This window comes from Pavona decussata, unplaced genomic scaffold, assembly GCF_977016875.1.
Source record: "Pavona decussata unplaced genomic scaffold, jaPavDecu1.1 SCAFFOLD_49, whole genome shotgun sequence".
In the NCBI taxonomy this organism is placed as follows: Eukaryota; Metazoa; Cnidaria; class Anthozoa; order Scleractinia; family Agariciidae; genus Pavona; species Pavona decussata.
In genome coordinates, this window is record NW_028145471.1 from 1,642,448 (window position 1) to 1,658,861 (window position 16,414).

Consider the following 16,414-nt stretch of genomic DNA (forward strand, 5'->3'; position numbering starts at 1 on the left):
CTGCAAGAAAACAAGATCTTGCACGATAGCAATCCAGCAAAGTTTTGTCAACAAAATCACATGTACTCGCCTCTTCTGAGAATAATCAGTCTTTTTATTCCATTGTTGATTTTTGTCGTTTGTTTTACAACGTTAAGTGAACGAAACGTTTCACTTCTGGGGGAAAAGTCCAACGTTTCGCAGCGCCGGATCGGAGTAAAATGGTTTCAATTCAAGATTCTGATGACGTGCCAGTCAATTTGTTTCCTCCACGGCTAGACGTCTTGCTGTTTCTCCCGCTGTCGGTCACATAAATTGACTTTGTATTTTGTCGTCTTTAAAATTATGTTTTGCTTTTCTTTTTTTAAAACGCAGTTGGCGATGCAACTTCTCGCCGAAATACAAGAAAAACGCGGATTGCCACACAGGTTGACTGTGGCATTTCACAATGGCTTACATAGAGGGCGGAAGGACGTACGGACGGACGTACGCCGGACGGACAGTGACGTCATAACCAAACCAAAATTTCTCGCATTCACGGGTTACCAAATTCTCTTAGCTATGGGGCTCCGCTGCGCGCGCCTGCGGCGCGCGCGAGAGCTCCGCTATTATATCGAAGCCAAGAGTCGCCTTGAAGTGTCTGCCCAGTCCAAATCTCAGGCTGTTGAGAGTGCTTTTGGAATAAGAAGTTCCATCGACTTTTCTAGCTTCGGCATAAAATAGTTTGAGAACGTTACTGATGCCATCTTTGGTTTGCGGTTCGGGAACTTTCTTCTCCTTCAAATACTGCTGTAAAACTCTAAGAGCTGTCTTGGTAGCTCGTTTGGTGTTCTTTGCGTCCTTGTCGTCAACAAGGCGTCCTAAATCCGCTTCTGAGACTGACGCGAATCTTGGAGCGGACTCCGCCATGACAATCTTGCTCAAACCGCCGGCTAGCTTGTCAGGTGACGAAAACCATTGTCTGCAAAAACGCGTCATACCTACATGCATAAACGCCAGTGTCTGTAGATGTGACGCGATGACACAGCGCCATCTAGAATTAGCAATCAAAATTGAGATAGCATCAGCATTGTATAATAATAGAAGACATCGGTATCTCGCCGTTGATCATCGGCGAAGCCAACCGTCTGTATAATAGAAGGCATCGATATCTCGCCGTAGATCAACGGCGAACCGAACCGTCTGTATAATAGAAGGCATCGATATCTTGCCGTAGATCATCGGCGAAGCCAACCGTCTGTATAATAGAAGGCATCGATATCTCGCCGTTGATCATCGGCGAAGCCAACCGTCTGTATAGTAGAAGGCATCGGTATCTCGCCGTTGATCATCGGCGAAGTCTACCGTCTGTATAGTAGAAGACATCGGTATCTCGCCGTTAATCATCGGCGAAGCGAACCGTCTGTATAATAGAAGACATCGATATCTCGCCGTTGATCATCGGCGAAGTAAAGTCATAAGCAAGATTTCCCGAAGATTTCCCATGTTCCATTACATGTTTTTCATTTAGCCTGATCAGGCAAATCGACAGTCGTTTTGCCATACGCTTTGAAATCAAGAGCGCCTCCTCAGGACTTTCGGCCAAATCATGGACGCCTCCTGGGGATTTAAAATCCCTACAGGGGCAATGATGAGGATAATTTTAATTAAAGGTGTGAAATGGAAATGTCCTTAAAGGTATCAAACGAGGGTCTCGTTACACGTCAGATAATTTATCACACGTGTAGCAGTTAGCGCTGTTAGTAACTTGCCTATAGCGAACGTATTTGCGATCGAGTTTTGATTGAATATCGACAATGTCGCAGTGGTCCAGTTACGCAGATTGTGTTCGTGGTTTTTCCGCTGAGGAGAGCGACTCCTGGCTCCGGTTTTATCGGTTTCAGGATGAAGTTGATGCGCTGGAAATCGCAAAGTTATTGTCACTTAAGGTAATGTTAACTTTTGTGTATAGAGAACGCTAAGCAAGAGAAACATGTGAGCTATATGTTCTTTATTCACAGATTAGGACACCAGCGGGTCTAGAAAATATCCCACCACCCAACTCGGAGTACTGATATTACTGGGCAAGGTCACACTGCCCAATTTTGCCAGGAGAAAAAATTACTTTACTCGCAAATTCAACAAATGTCGCCCGAGGAAAAATCGTGCTTGCCTTTGCTTTCATCAGTCGCATTGCTTGGTTCTCAAAATTGTGTTGTAAACATCTAGCTACGAAGTAAAATTTAACGCTTTAGCGTAATGATCCACCAGCCGATCAAAGACAAGCTGGTATTTTCAATAGCGCTTTAAGAGCAAGGCGTGAAATACGCTGCTACTACGACAAATGATCTGTTTGGGGCGCCAGCGGGATGGCATATTACCTGTTAAAAAACGGAAAGAAAGATGTATATCGATTTTCTATATAGTTTATTGCGTTTTTTTAAATACAGTTGAAGCTCTTGTAAGCGACCACCTCGGGAATTGGAAAAGGTGGTCGTAACTAGAGCTGGTCGCTTACAAGAAGCCATTCTCGTTATCCACCGAAAGCTGAAACGAGTAGGGCATGGAGTTCCCGGGGGATGGCCTGGTCTTTGTGCTGTTTTATAATTCATGTAAAACTGCATTTGAATATATTTATATAGAAAATGCTTGCTTATGCCTCTGGATTCCTCGAGGAACATAGGGCCGCAACGACACTCCTCCAACGCACTCGGTTTTGGCTCGTCCTCTTCAGTTCGGCCCACGACATTCCGGTAGACTTCGTCTCGGCTTCAATGCTTCTCCGCCAGGTCTGCTTCGGGCGACCAACTTTGCGCTTCCCCTGTGGATTCCAGTCTAAAGCCTGTCTGGTGATGTTGGTTTCAGGCTTCCGCAAAGTATGGCCAATCCAGCTCCATTTTCTCTTCTTGATTTCAGTCTCCATTGGGGTCTGATTTGTTGTTGCCCACAGCTGTTCGTTGGAGATAGTCTCTGGCCATCTGATGTTGAGGATGTTTCTGAGGCATCTGTTGGTAAAAGTCTGAAGTTTGTGGGTGCTGGTCTTGGTCACTCTCCACGTTTCTGAGCCATAAAGCAGGACTGACTTCACGTTGGTGTTGAAAATGCGGATCTTGTTGCGGAGTGAGAGGGCTGTTGATCTCCAGATTGGTCTCAAGGTGTTGAAGGCGTGTCTGGCTTTGTTGATTCGGCACTTGATGTCTTCGTCTGTCCCCCCGTCTTTACTCACGACGCTGCCCAGGTAAACAAACTTGTCAACTTCTTTGATGTTCTCTTGGTTTAGCTGTAGTGGATCTTGCTGCTTGTTGTTCACTCTCATGGCCTCAGTCTTTCCAATGTTGATTTGGAGTCCAGTCTTTACTGCTTCTTCTGCCATATAGAAAATGCGGTATATAAATACCATTCATTACCTTACATTACGGTTTCAGGATAACAGTCTTGATCCATTGGTAAATTATCTTGAATTTTTGAGTCGAGATCTTTATTTACGAACATCAATTGTTAGAAAGACTATATTACAGTAAATGTGATCACAAAGTGTATACTTTTATAAAGAGTTGCTGTAATACGTCAGTTTCAGAATCTTTGAGTGGTGGCTTAAAAACAAAAGAAAGACCAGTTGGTAACTCCCAAAAGTGGTCGCAGTCGCTTATGGGAGCGGTCACTTACGAGAGCCTTTGATTACAGAGTTTAAGTGACAAACCGGGTTTTACAATGATGGCTTTAACTAGAGCTGGTCGCTTACGAGAGTGGTCGCAAGGAGAGCTTTGACTGTATTCTGAAGCACAACCGCTATTGCGATTCCTGGGTGATATATTACCCGAGGCCATAGCCCTGGATATACAGGGGTGCTCGTCGGATAAATGTATGTTTCTTCCAATAAGATAACTGACCATGATTAGTAGGACATGACTGATTAGGAGGGTAAGGATTGTCCATGCATGCGTGACTATGAATCTTGTTGAAGACAGCTCTTACCGTGACACCAGGATTCGCTGGAGACGTTAGGAAATTGCTAATACTTTAAACACTGATATCAACTTAACGGAACGCCGCTATAGTTAGCTTTTTCTAACTCTCAGTGGTAGTTATTTTCAGATACTGATTACACCTCACATATTTTTAGGACACAAGTGCAGGTCATGTAACTGGTAATGATAGCGTATCGGGAGTGCCAATATTACCCGCCACAGGTAAAAAGTATTGTTCTCAGGTGAGAATTATCAAAATATGCCATCCGCTGGAAGAGAATTTTTTAAGGAGTTGAATTATATTAATTGGGGGTACTTGGAAGCTTACAGAAAATTTAGGAAGATAAGTTACAGAAAGGAAAGACCGTTTCTTTGCCCTATTAGATTCCCCAAACTGAGGCATTTAACAACGCATTAAGCAGCAACAGGAACAACAACAAACGATGATGATGATGATAATCATTAATCAACAGCAGCAACAGTCACAGGCAATGTTAGCTTTAATGCAAAAACGTGCTCCAAAGTAACTTTTAGAAGTTTGTTTGCTGAACAGTGTTGTTGAGTTTAAGTTTTAAATGCCCCTTTGATGCATTAAAAATAAATTTATAGATTATGTTGTCTTTTATACATCGCCGAAAACCTTGAAGTTGTGTTAATACAATACAGAAATGTTTACTACTATTGCTCGAGACAAATATCACATGCTCTCCTTTTGATGTAACAGCAATTCTGTTTCAAAAAGAAATAAACATTTTATTGACTTATTAAGAGAAATACTCTTCCAGTGTTGGTGGGTCGAGATAAAAAAAGGTGGCCGTTTGGTTGCCATAAAGACAGGTAAGGGCATTCTGTATCAGAGCAGAAACGACATACATTTTCCCAATGCTACTGAGCCCAATTTTTAGATTTTTCTTGAAGTCCAAGAACTTAAAATAGTTTATAATATCTCCAAAAAGCCATTCAACAGAAGACCTTACAACACTCATTGCAGTGTTGTATGCCTTCATTTGATCTGTAATAACTCAAAATCTGAATGGCCCTTGAAGATGTACTTTAAGGGGGTAGGCGGGGTCCCCCATAGAGACACATCGGTTGACCACCGTGGGAAAAGGCATACTGCTGTAGGTCTTGCAACAGTCCTGAATCTGCAAGCATTGATGCATCGTGCTTTCTTCCTTCTGCAACAAACAGAGTAGACAAAACAATTACAATAAATAATGTTTGTTATTTACAGAGGAAGACATATTTTAACCTCCAAATTTAAATAACAAAGAAGAGCAAGTTAGCTCACCTAATGGACGATACATGTTTCCAATTAATCCATTAGGTAACGCCAAGGATTGAAACTTTATAGCATGGAGCCTCTTATGTCCATTGTACAGTATCCGCTGATTCTCTCCCGGTCGTGCAATTGGCCTCACGGTGCCATTGATGAAGCTAAAGCAGTTGTCAAAAGGTGAGCCTCTTGAAGTGATGGCCGCTGCGTACGTCTCAAGGTGATCGGGATCCAAGATGTCAAGATTCCAGTGGGTTAGCCGTTGGCCATGTATATCATATACGTGGTCGATCAAAATATTTGTAACCATGCTGATTACAGGAATTGGCTTAGTGAATTTTAGAATCATATCTCCGTAGCGGCAAGGGTATGATAACCGCCTCAACAGCATACATAAGCCCTCTATACCACCACAAATCGACCTTTGATCACATCGTATGGTTTCAGGAATTTCCAGAACATCAGCAAGTAAGTGTATATCTCTTTTCGTGAATCGGAATTCAGCAAGACATTCTGACTCGGCCATCTCATCTAAGTCAAATTTCTGGTAAGTTTCGTAAGGGAAGTCCGGATTTGTTGGCTCAAACAGGTCGTAGAGAACCAAAAAAGTCCTTATCGTCAATGAATTCTAATCCACAACTAAGAACACATAGATTTTGGACGTCTCTAAACGATGTCATTTCTTAAAAAGAAGCGAAACTGAACAAAGGTTTCAAACGTCGTCGTCCTTGAAAACTTCACTGCTTAAGTTTCTTTTTCCCGCCTAAAACGACGTTCTCGTTCTAGTCCCTCTGCGTTTACTTGCCGTTGTCGTCCTCCCGGTGGTCGTGGTTGCTTAAGCTCCCTAATAATACCTTGACAACGTCAAAATGGATGTCATTTTGTTTCATACCTGGCGTACATTATTGGTGCCAAGTTTAAACAGCATCACTTCAATGCCTCCCCAGATGTTCTTGATTTTGTGATTTCAGTCGTTGTATGAAACAATTTGTGACGTCATCACTTTTTGAACAAAATCTTGAATATCTCTGGAACAAGAGAAGATATTCAAAACAAGAAAACGCCATTCTTGCACTCAAAGGTAAAGAGCACGCATCCGGAGGAGAACTTCCAAGGTTGACAAAAAAAATGCAAAACTGAATGCGTAGCGCCTTGCATATATAAGCCTTGCATGAATACTTGAATGTTTTTGGACCAAATAATTTGTTTTTGTACCTTCCCTTAACGAACCGGTTTGATACATATACATATATTGTATTATCTATTCCCTCTTGGGGATTTTCAGGGATGTTTACAATATTGTGTGGGGGACTTTGCCAGACTGCTTGTGATGCAGTTTACAATTAATAAAAAGTGATGAGTTGTGAATGCCCCTGAAGTGAATGTGAATTTTTGAGATAGCCCGAGGGGTGGTCACCGCCAGAGATTTGTTACGTCCCTAGTGCTTCTTTTACGTTCCACGGAGTCAGATTACGTGAAAGTACTGTGAGACGGGGCCTTAGGTTTATCGTCCTAGAAAGTCTTACCATTTGCAGATGCCAAAGTAAATTTAAGGCAGCACTTTCTGCTCAGTTATTTAAAAACCCTGAGTGTTGGTCCAGCCAGGGTTTGAACCCGCGACCTCCCGCACGTTAGTCCGGAGCTCTCTCAACTGTCCTAACCGGTCGGCGGATCTGATCTGTTTGTGAGAGAAAAACGGGAGTTGAACCTTGGCAACTTAGTTTTGTTACTGCCGACCTCATCAAATTGGGTGGAGACTTCAAAATTCATTGAAATAAAACCGCCTGGGAATTCTGATCAAGAGGTAGCCAAGTAACGTCTCCAATTGAATTTGACACTAAACGAAAAGGAAAACACTCAGTATCTTTAACCGTTTAACCATACAGCCGACCTGGATAATTCTCGCAACATTCTGATTATCAGTGTTCCGGTACACACTTTGGTGCCTTAAATGAGCGTCAAAGGCTTTAAGAGAAAATTTAATCGCAGCAAGTTTCCTCCAAGTAGAAGACATTTTGTTTTGCAAATCTTCAAAGGACCACTTTTTTGTGAAAGACTAACTTTTAACCTTGAATAAAGGTCGCGCAACCTGTGACTGAAGCATCCGAAAACACGACTTTCGGCGGAACAAAAGGAACCGGCCGAAATAAAACACCATTCAAATTCTGTCTCTCCAAACTGAAAGCTCTTTTTGGCCTTCATCATGCAGGAAAATGACAGAATTCCAGGAAGCCCGAGGATTAATCATAACATGTAAAATATCCGGTCATGATTTGCGTAACATTCCCACTTTGGAAACTGCTTGACGCCTAATTCACGGCTGGGAAAAGGAAAATGGTTCGAGAAATCAGGAGACGAATTAAGATAAATTGCTGAAGTGCTTTTTTTTTCTCTCTAGGGATGAATAAATAGTTATCTTGGTTCAAAATTTGCACCTAATGTAGCGAAGAATTGGTTCAAGTTTACGGGCGTTTCGAGTTATTGTGGGTTCGAGAAATCAAGGGGTACAACTGTGAAGTAGTGCAAGTTCTAAGGAAACGGCTTTTAAAAATATCGGGAGTTTTGAGGAATCGAGGGTTCGGGAAATGGGCGATTGTACTCAGATTTAACAAATCGAGGAGCGTACGTTTAATTTTCAGCATATTTGTATTTTCCAGGTCACCTGGGCCTAATTATAGTTCAGTTCTAGTTATATATATAAATAGGCTTATTTATGGAACTTTCACTCTCACCAAAAAAGAGTGCCATCTACCAAGCTGCAAAAGACTGGAACAACCTTCCAATTGACTTAATTGAAAGAGGCCAATGTTTTATCTATTTTTGAAGAAAAACTGAAACTCTATTAAAAGGCTGCTTTCAGAATTTGACTCATTTTAATATTAAGAGCATGTTTTACTTTTTATTCATTTTCATTAATCTTATATTTAATAAGGTTGTTGATTAATTCGGAGGGCTCCACGCACTGAAAACCGCTCTGGCGAGCTGGAACCCCTCTAATATTTGCTAAATTTGCTTTACTGTCATGAGCTCCTTGTTTTGTGCCGGTTTATTTTGCTAAAAATTATTTTCAGACCACCTCTATATAACCCTATATATCGCTTAAGTATCTAACTCTGAAGCCTACGCTGATTTTTCCAGATGGTTTCCGTCAGATTTTTTTTTGTTTACCAACGAACAATTGGAAAAGCGACGGTTTGAATAGTAACGGTACAGTGCAAACAAAATAAGCTAGGTTGGAATCTATTTGTCCACTAGAGAGAAAACTACAAAATTCTGACCGTTTTAAATGTACGTCAATAATAACAATACCTTTTAAACTTCATTTCAAAATGTTAGTAAACTCTTTCACTTTGCATATTTAATTCTAATTAAATCATAAGCCTTGTTTTTCTTTTTCGTTAGCTGTTAGCTGTTTTGTTATTGCAAACTTTTCACGTTTGTCTGAAAAGTGTCACCATAAAAATTACTTTGATTATTAAAACAAAACTCTGACTGAAGACTTACGTTGTAACAAAATTGTGTGATCAAATGCATCGAATACAGTGCTCACATCCATTAGAAGGAGCAGAGTCACACGTCCTTTTTCATATTCATTAACATCATGTTGCAGCGAGCTCAAAATTCCTGCACGCGTCTTGTATGTTTCTTGGCTAAATCTTGCCATGTTACGCCGGTCCTACGTGAATTACACTGTGGAATTACACCGTCACTAAAATGTGGATTGATTTTAAAAAACCTGTCATACCTCATTTCAGTTACCAAGTCGTCTGGCTACAACCTTCACAGCCAGTTGACTATCGAATTTTGTTTGCCGCCTCTAAATTATGAAACGGCTCTTCCGTTGTTCATGCGGTCTACTACAAGTCTCTCCCTTTAAAGTTGAAGTTAAGACTTTTTTTATCATTTAGGAATGCCTTCGATTGACTTTTTATTATTATTATTATTATTATTATTATTATTATTATTTTTATTATTATTATTATTATTATTATTATTATTACCATTATAATTATTATTATTATTATTATTATTATTATTATTATTATTACTGTAAAGCGCATTAGAACATTTTATAGTTAATACGCTATATAAGTATTAACATAAATTCTATCAGAGACAGCCAACGACAACATTTAAGTTGGCCGAACACAGTTTGCGCGCGCATTACAGATTCTGTTAGTGATGCTATAAAGCGCGCGCTAGGGTTATAGAAAGCAAATACTATCGATCTCTCGATTTTATACCAAATGGGTCGCAAAGGTGAGTTTTGCCCTTAAAATAACTCAGATTCTCGTTTGCGAATCCTTCCTTGTTTATCACCGAACAAAGAAAGTGAGTTCATGAAGAGCTAAGCCTTTGTGCATCCTTTTCATCTTTGCTGACAAAACCTAATTAAAAGCCACGCATGCGCATTTGACCTAAAATATGACAGTTGTTTTAATGGAAATGGACTGTTTTCTAAGGAACCGCTCGTTTGAATTTCATGAAATTTGACAAAACAGTAGTTCTCTAAAAGCGTAACTCGCCTACAGACAAAAACCAAAATCTAACATGTACAGTGGATATCTTCAAAAAACATTAAAGTACAAAACCAACATTTACAGGAGATCTCTCTGTTAAAATTACATGAAAGCAGCGTCACTATGTCAGTATTTTGTGAGTTTTTCTGGATACAAAAAATGGAAACAATCTTACGAGTGCATTTTCTAAAAATTAAGGAAAACCATTATTTGTGGACGCTTAATAGCTTGCTGCGTTGCCATGGCAACCAGGCTTGATCAACAAGAAGTATTAAAATTTATTCCTTTTTCGTTAATCTTATACCATGCTAATTTTGGGTACTCAGAAAAACGTAGTTTTCAAATAATGTTTACTAACACCTGTATACTGGAAAACTGTGTTCGGCCATCTTAAGCAAAATAGTTAAAAAGCTGTCTTCTCTGTTCTCATATCGATTTGTACATTTTAAAGGGATATTTGCGTTTTAAAGGCATGTTTGTGTGAGCGAGTAGAAAATGATCTGTTTGGATGTTTTAATGAAAATTCCAGTCTTAGGAAAATTAAACCAGCGGTTGTTGATTTTAAGAAAATGTTAGCTGGCCCCTTTGCCCATTTTTACGAATCATTTAACGACATAAGTCACAATACCTCAAAAATCGATCACTGCATACTTCATTTGGTCCAATATTGACTTAATTTTTCGAGAAAATACATGAAAACTGAATTCGATCGACATGCAGCTTTTGAATCCCAAATGACAGATTTTTTTAATTTACTTGATCAAATCTTCAATCGGAAAAAATGCATGTTGATTTTTCTTCCTCGGGTTTCAGACATGCAAAATCCTGAAATTTTAGTTCCGGATGGGATACAATACCGCACAAGATAGGCGACTGTGAATAAGAGGGCCATAATGTCAATGCAGGATAGCTAGTGTCGCGGTTTCTCTTCCCCTCAAGTGTTTCGTTTTGAACATTCAGCATTCCCAGTCATATTTTTTTCCATAATTTTTCTTCATCCGCACATAAAAACAACTGAGGAATAGAGAAACGGCGAGAGTAGCGATCCTTTATTGACGTCACAACCATGCTATCCCTATGCGGTATTGCATCCCACCAAAAGTGAAATTCCACGTTGTTATACGCTTAAACGCTGAGAAAGAAAAATTGCTATTTTCATACAACAAAAACACGAAACGAAATCTAATTTAATTGATCCGACATTCTTGTAAGCGTATGAAAAGATGGTCAAAAATTAATCTATTATTTAGGTATGTGCAAGACGATATATTTGGTTGAAAATTCAGTTTTTGATAGTTGAGAGGTTGTCGTCTAAGATCCCGAAACGGCTTTTAAGGGGAAATGCTCGAGCAGGATGAAATAGGATTTTTAATTTGGATAAAATAAGCCTTTGATTTAAAGCCATCCGAACCATACCTCAACGTACACAAACATAAACAATTTCAAGTGTGTCCCAGTTTACATTTAATCTACGACTATTTTGCTATTTTGTCATAAAACTCTAACCTTTATGATGTGAAATAAAAAAAAGAGGGATGCAGTTCTGTAGTTGTCGCTTCACCGGCTCTTTAAGTGAAAGATTACCGTCAAGGAGAAATAAGAAATTTAAGTGAGGATCATTGTCAAAAAAAAATGGCCAAACGACGAATAAAAGAATGTCCAAGAAGCAGTACACAAGGGTCGCACATATGCCAATAAAAAAAAACAAACAAACAAACAAACTAGGGTGATAGCAGTGACGACTAAAGTGGTAGAAAAGGGAATAAAGGAGATTAATTTAAATCAGTGAAAGATTTACCACAAATTATTAAGGTGTTGAATTTCAGGGTGCTGAAAGGTAAGAGGGCTATAATGTAGTAAAAACCAGGCTATAAATGACACTAAGGCCCAGTTCAGACGCCGGACTTTTCATGAGCCGAACTTAATTCAAATTAAGGTCGGCCCAAATCACGAAAATCCCGCCTTTTGATTCAGACGCCGAACCTAATAAGCCGAACTTAATTTACTTGAAGCAAAACCAATCGAAATGTTAGCGGTTTTTTTTTTAATTTTTAATTTTTTTGTTTGAAATACGTTATAATAATTTATACATTAGGTTCGGCTCATGAAAAGTTCGGCGTCTGAATCAAAGCCGTTCCAAAGGCGAAATTCCCGGCTGAGCCAGGCGGGAAGAACGGCTGAGCCGTTCCAAAGTGAAACAGCCGTTCTTAACTGATTCAGACGCCGAACTTTTCATGTGCTTAATTCAAGGTATTAGGTTCGGCTCATGAAAAGTTCGGCGTCTGAACCGGGCCTAAGCTTTTGACATAATGTTTGTTTATAAATGCAAACAATAAAAACGTGAAAATCAAGCTGAGATTGTTTATTGCCTTTACCTTTACAGATTTACACAATTCCCGTCTCCAGTTCTTTGTTCCCCATACTTTATAACTATCCGTATCTAAATTACATTTTAATTCTAAAGTAATAAGCCATTAGATGTAACAGGGCGCTTGAAGCCTTTGACCCTGCAACGATATGAAAAGAACAGCAACAGTAGTCAATTTCCGAAGACTTATGATTATCATGACAGTATATGACATTATACTAATAATTAGAACTGTTACAAATGGTATATATTTATACCGCTTTAATGTTCGCACGTTACTGGACTTTAAACGATTTTTTCAGCTGTGTTTCTTGCCAGTTGTATTGGGCTCCAGTAATTTGAAAATGTTTGTAATAAGACCGAACTGCACCATCTAGCAACTGCTCATCTGAAACTTTCGCAGTCACAAAAGAATGAGCAAATGGCAAAACGAAAGGAAAAAAAAAACAAATAAAATAATCAATAACCTTATACCATTGTATATATGTCAACTGCTGTTGCCTTTTAGGACAAGCCTGAAAGTAAATCAAAAGGTAACTCTTATTAAAAACATAAATGCCTGTAAACATGCTTTGGTTAAGGGGACAATCAATTAAAGCAAGTGACACACTCGGACACCAACCCACACCCTGGCCAATACCTTACGCATGCGCACAACCAAATCACGCAGGCAGTGGCAGTCATGGACAGCTGTTTCGGCCTTGTTAGCCCTCATCAGCATGGTATAGCAGTCGGGCGCCGAACGACCAGAAGGCCGTGTATCAGACATCCTTTACTGCCGAGGCGGGTGTAAAACACCCCTTTAAGCGACAGCTCCAGAGCACGCATGAGGTAACTGTTGGTTGGGAACCGCACGGCAGTTCTCCCACGCCATTCGCTGGGAAGGTGGATCAGCGTTTACGCCGATCGGTGTGTCATGCTGATGAGGCCTAACAAGGCCGAAACAGCTGTCTATGGCTGCCACTGCCCGGGTGATATGGCTGTGTGCATGCGTAAGGTACTGGCCAGGCCGTGGGTTGGTGTCCGCGTGTGTCACATGCTTTAATTGATTGCCTTATTCGTTTTAGACATCATTTTCTCACTGTCTCGCTCACCGATTTATTCGTCCGTCCGTGCTTGTGTTCATTCTGTTGTTGATTTGTTCATTCGTCCGTTGGAACGTCGATTGGGCGGTCGTTCGGTCGATCGGTCGGTCACTTAGTCAGTCAGTCATTTAGTCAGTTATTCAGTTATTCAGTCAGTCAGTCAGTCAGTCAGTTAGTTATTCAGTCAGTCAGTCAGTCAGTCAGTCATTCAGTCAGTCAGACAGTCAGTAAGTCAGTCATTCAGTCAGTCAGACAGTCAGTCAGTCAGTCAGTAGTTAGTTATTCAATCAGTCAGTCAGTCAGTCAGTAATACGGTCAGTCCGTCAGTCAGTCAGTCAGTCAGTCAGTCACCAACTTAGCCTCTTTCTCATCTACTTATTTATCATTCATTTATTCATTCATTCATTCATTCATTCATTCATTCATTCATTCATTCATTCATTCATTCATTCATTCATTCATTCATTCATTCATTCATTCATTCATTCATCCATTCCGTGAACCAATGGAATTGACCTTCTCCACTTTTGCATGTATCTTCCTTTGGTGAAATTATCTAATGGTAACCTAAAACTATTGTTTTGATTGCATTGGAAGTGAAGATAATAATAGGCGTAATTACCACAAATGGAGATTCTGAGGTTGTTTTTAAGAAATGTGCCCCAGTCTTCTTTGTGCGATCAGCGTCGTATCCGAGTGAAGGGCATTCACCATGGCAACTGCTGCATCGACCTAGCCTAAAGTCCCAGTACCTTTCGCATGGATAGGCCTTCCACGAGCATGTGTTCTGCACAGAAGCAATGTAATATTCTGGGGCTCTCAGATGGTCACAGGGCGGTATGCCTGCATTGTGAATAAAAGGATACGTAATTCACGTCAACACTGCTTTTAGGATCGTTTGCAAAAATCAAGTTACTCATACCCCTTAGAAGTAAATAAATACAACTTACCATAACATCCAGGCTGGCTATACCCACCATTGGGTAAAAAGTCTATGTGGCCAACAAGCTGCTGACTCGAAACCAGATCTGTGTGAATGACGTCTACGTATTTAGCGTCAGTTGGATCGAGTCGAACTGCAGGATCTTTGAAATCGAACAATGGCCCAGCTGGATCTAATCCTGAGATAAATCCAAAGTAAGTAGGTGTGTATTTTTATACTGCCTTAACCCCAGTTAAAGTATTCATTACTCTTTAAAATAAGTTAAAGAAATAAAGAAAGAATGGAAAGAGAAGGAAGAAAGGAAGGAAGGAAGGAAGGAAGGAAGGAAGGAAGGAAGGAAAGAGTTAGGGAGGGAAGGGAGGAAGGCCAGTTAGAAAAAAAAAAAGAGAAAGAAAGAAAGAAATTAAAAAAACGCACTCCACAGCAGAAGAGGAAGAGAAAGAAGATTTTTATTCTCACCAGTTATTCGACCTAATATCATTCCTCCAACCCGGAGATGTCGTCCAGCATACCCAGCTACCTGTCCACCAAGACTGAAGCCTACAATGTAGAACCGGTCTGCCCAGTTGGAAGAACCAGAATTACTTGAAATTAAGAACTGTATAAGCTCTGCTATCTGAACCCCAACAAGCCGAGTGTTTCCAGCAGCCTGACTATACGGTAGTGCCGCCCCATCGAACCATTCAACAAGAATCACATTGCAATCTTCACGGTCTAAAAGTGCATCTATCATCCGTTTTCCCCAGATTTCCAAACTCTTGCCAGATAACCCATGAACAATAACGATTGTTCTTTTAGATATGTCAAAATTTGATCTTTGGAGTTTTCCTTCGTCATCATCATCAATCAGCTGATGGTTGTCGCGGTTGGATCTTGTGTAAAGCTTAAAGATAGTCCCAATCTCGGAAGGACTCTGGGGAAGCTTTACAATTGTGTTGTCGAAGGGTGAAGCGTGACTGAAACAGCCATACTTGCCATAGCAAACTTCTTCGGCGGCTTGAGCATGAAACAATAAGGAAAAGAAAACGTATTTTTTAAGAAGATTTCAAAAAGATTGAGTCAAATTTCACGATGTGTTGGTTTTTCTAGGATTCCATATTTATTAAAAATGAGTGAAAAACATGCAACAGTATCGTCAGCATCTTTGTTCAGCAATTGGAGAGCAATAGATACCTTGTTTTGTATGACCAAAAACAAGCCAAAATGTCCTAGTTTACATTTAGGGGAGTCTGTCACATGTTTTAATAGCACCTCAAACGACTTCGCATATTGAACGATGGTCGCTGTTTCATGCTTTACACGCACGGAAAATATCTACCATACCCCTATCAAGAGCGTGTGTTTTTGGTCTTCTTGGTCCAGGGAAGGGGGATATTCCGCCCTACCCTCTTTAACTTCCCGGTTATAAAAGCTATGACAAAGCTAGATAGTACGTCTTCAAGGAGAAGTGGTGACGTCGTATGAGACCGTCATAGCGTGACAATCTCAAACTGGCGACCATGTTGGATCCGCCATCTTGTACTTCTTAACTTCCAAAACAAAAACTAAGAAAATAGCACCCTTACCTCTAATTTTAAGAGTTTAAAATGTTACATAAAATTTTAAAAGTTAAAAAAAGTAACTTGACAAAGTATAGTTCAAATGCGAGATTTGAAGCAAATTAGATTTTGATGATCTTAAGAAGACCGTCACTTAAATGAAGTGGCTGTAAATGATAGTTAGCGTCACTTAACATGTTATTCAGGTTTAATTAACCTGGCGACAGCAACAACAACAAACTTGCTTTTAAAGTCATTTTCCTAAGGAGAGTGAGTTGTTAAACATTGAAAAGAGATATCACTTATCTTAGAATGAGCCCGTCAAAAAGGAAACATAGGCAAAATGACCCCTTTATGAAATGCGAAATCTGCATAGCTTGGGCTCAAATGATAACTCTACAATTTACTTTTTGGATTTTAATAATTCTTGGTCAGATTTGCTTTTTCCCACTACTCGTAATCCGCTCGAAAGCACTTTTAAATGAGTAGCCATTGTCCTCAAGAAATCAGAGTCCCTCGGACTATTCCGATATACACAGAACGTATCTGCAGTAGCGAACTCAATTGTCTCAAAGACTACTTAAAGTTTTGATAGACCAGAGAAAAGCTTCTTACAACTTCTGCACCGGCTGCAACTTTCAGTAGGAACTTCGTCTCATCCAGGCTGTATGGAATAGAGATAAGATTTTTTTCCAAACCTTATCTAGGTGAGATCGAGAGGCCAATGACCTTGCAATCGCTTTGTATGGAAAGTGAAG

General features: G+C 40.0%; 2 protein-coding genes, 1 long non-coding RNA gene and 1 pseudogene across 4 annotated transcripts in view; 1 reads left to right on the forward strand and 3 right to left on the reverse strand.

Moving 5' to 3' along the window:
* The first annotated feature begins 1,251 nt into the window (after positions 1–1,251).
* Positions 1,252–4,373, forward strand: LOC146481570 (uncharacterized). Its single transcript, XR_014864421.1, has 3 exons — positions 1,252–1,907; positions 4,082–4,168; positions 4,311–4,373. It is a non-coding gene; the product is annotated as an uncharacterized LOC146481570 (long non-coding RNA).
* Positions 4,374–4,513: 140 nt separating this feature from the next.
* The window catches only part of LOC146481571 (uncharacterized), a 150,889-nt pseudogene continuing 138,988 nt past the window's right edge, over positions 4,514–16,414 (reverse strand). The window contains exon 3 of the transcript XR_014864453.1: positions 4,514–6,042. The product of XR_014864453.1 is annotated as an uncharacterized LOC146481571 (transcript). The remainder of the gene's footprint in view (positions 6,043–16,414) is intronic.
* LOC146481572 (pancreatic lipase-related protein 2-like) overlaps positions 12,086–16,414 on the reverse strand; it is a 41,389-nt gene continuing 37,060 nt past the window's right edge. Inside the window, exons 5-6 of the mRNA XM_085108224.1 lie at positions 12,565–12,605; positions 12,086–12,229 (exon numbers count right to left, since the gene is read on the reverse strand). Coding sequence (XP_084964350.1) covers positions 12,595–12,605 — 11 coding nt within the window. The 3' untranslated portion in view covers positions 12,086–12,229; positions 12,565–12,594. The remainder of the gene's footprint in view (positions 12,230–12,564; positions 12,606–16,414) is intronic.
* LOC146481573 (pancreatic lipase-related protein 2-like) lies at positions 12,109–15,142 on the reverse strand (the record flags this gene model as incomplete). Its single annotated transcript, XM_085108218.1, has 3 exons — positions 12,109–14,018; positions 14,126–14,296; positions 14,578–15,142. Coding segments are annotated over 3 exons (1,023 nt in total), but the record flags the coding sequence as incomplete, so codon positions are not given.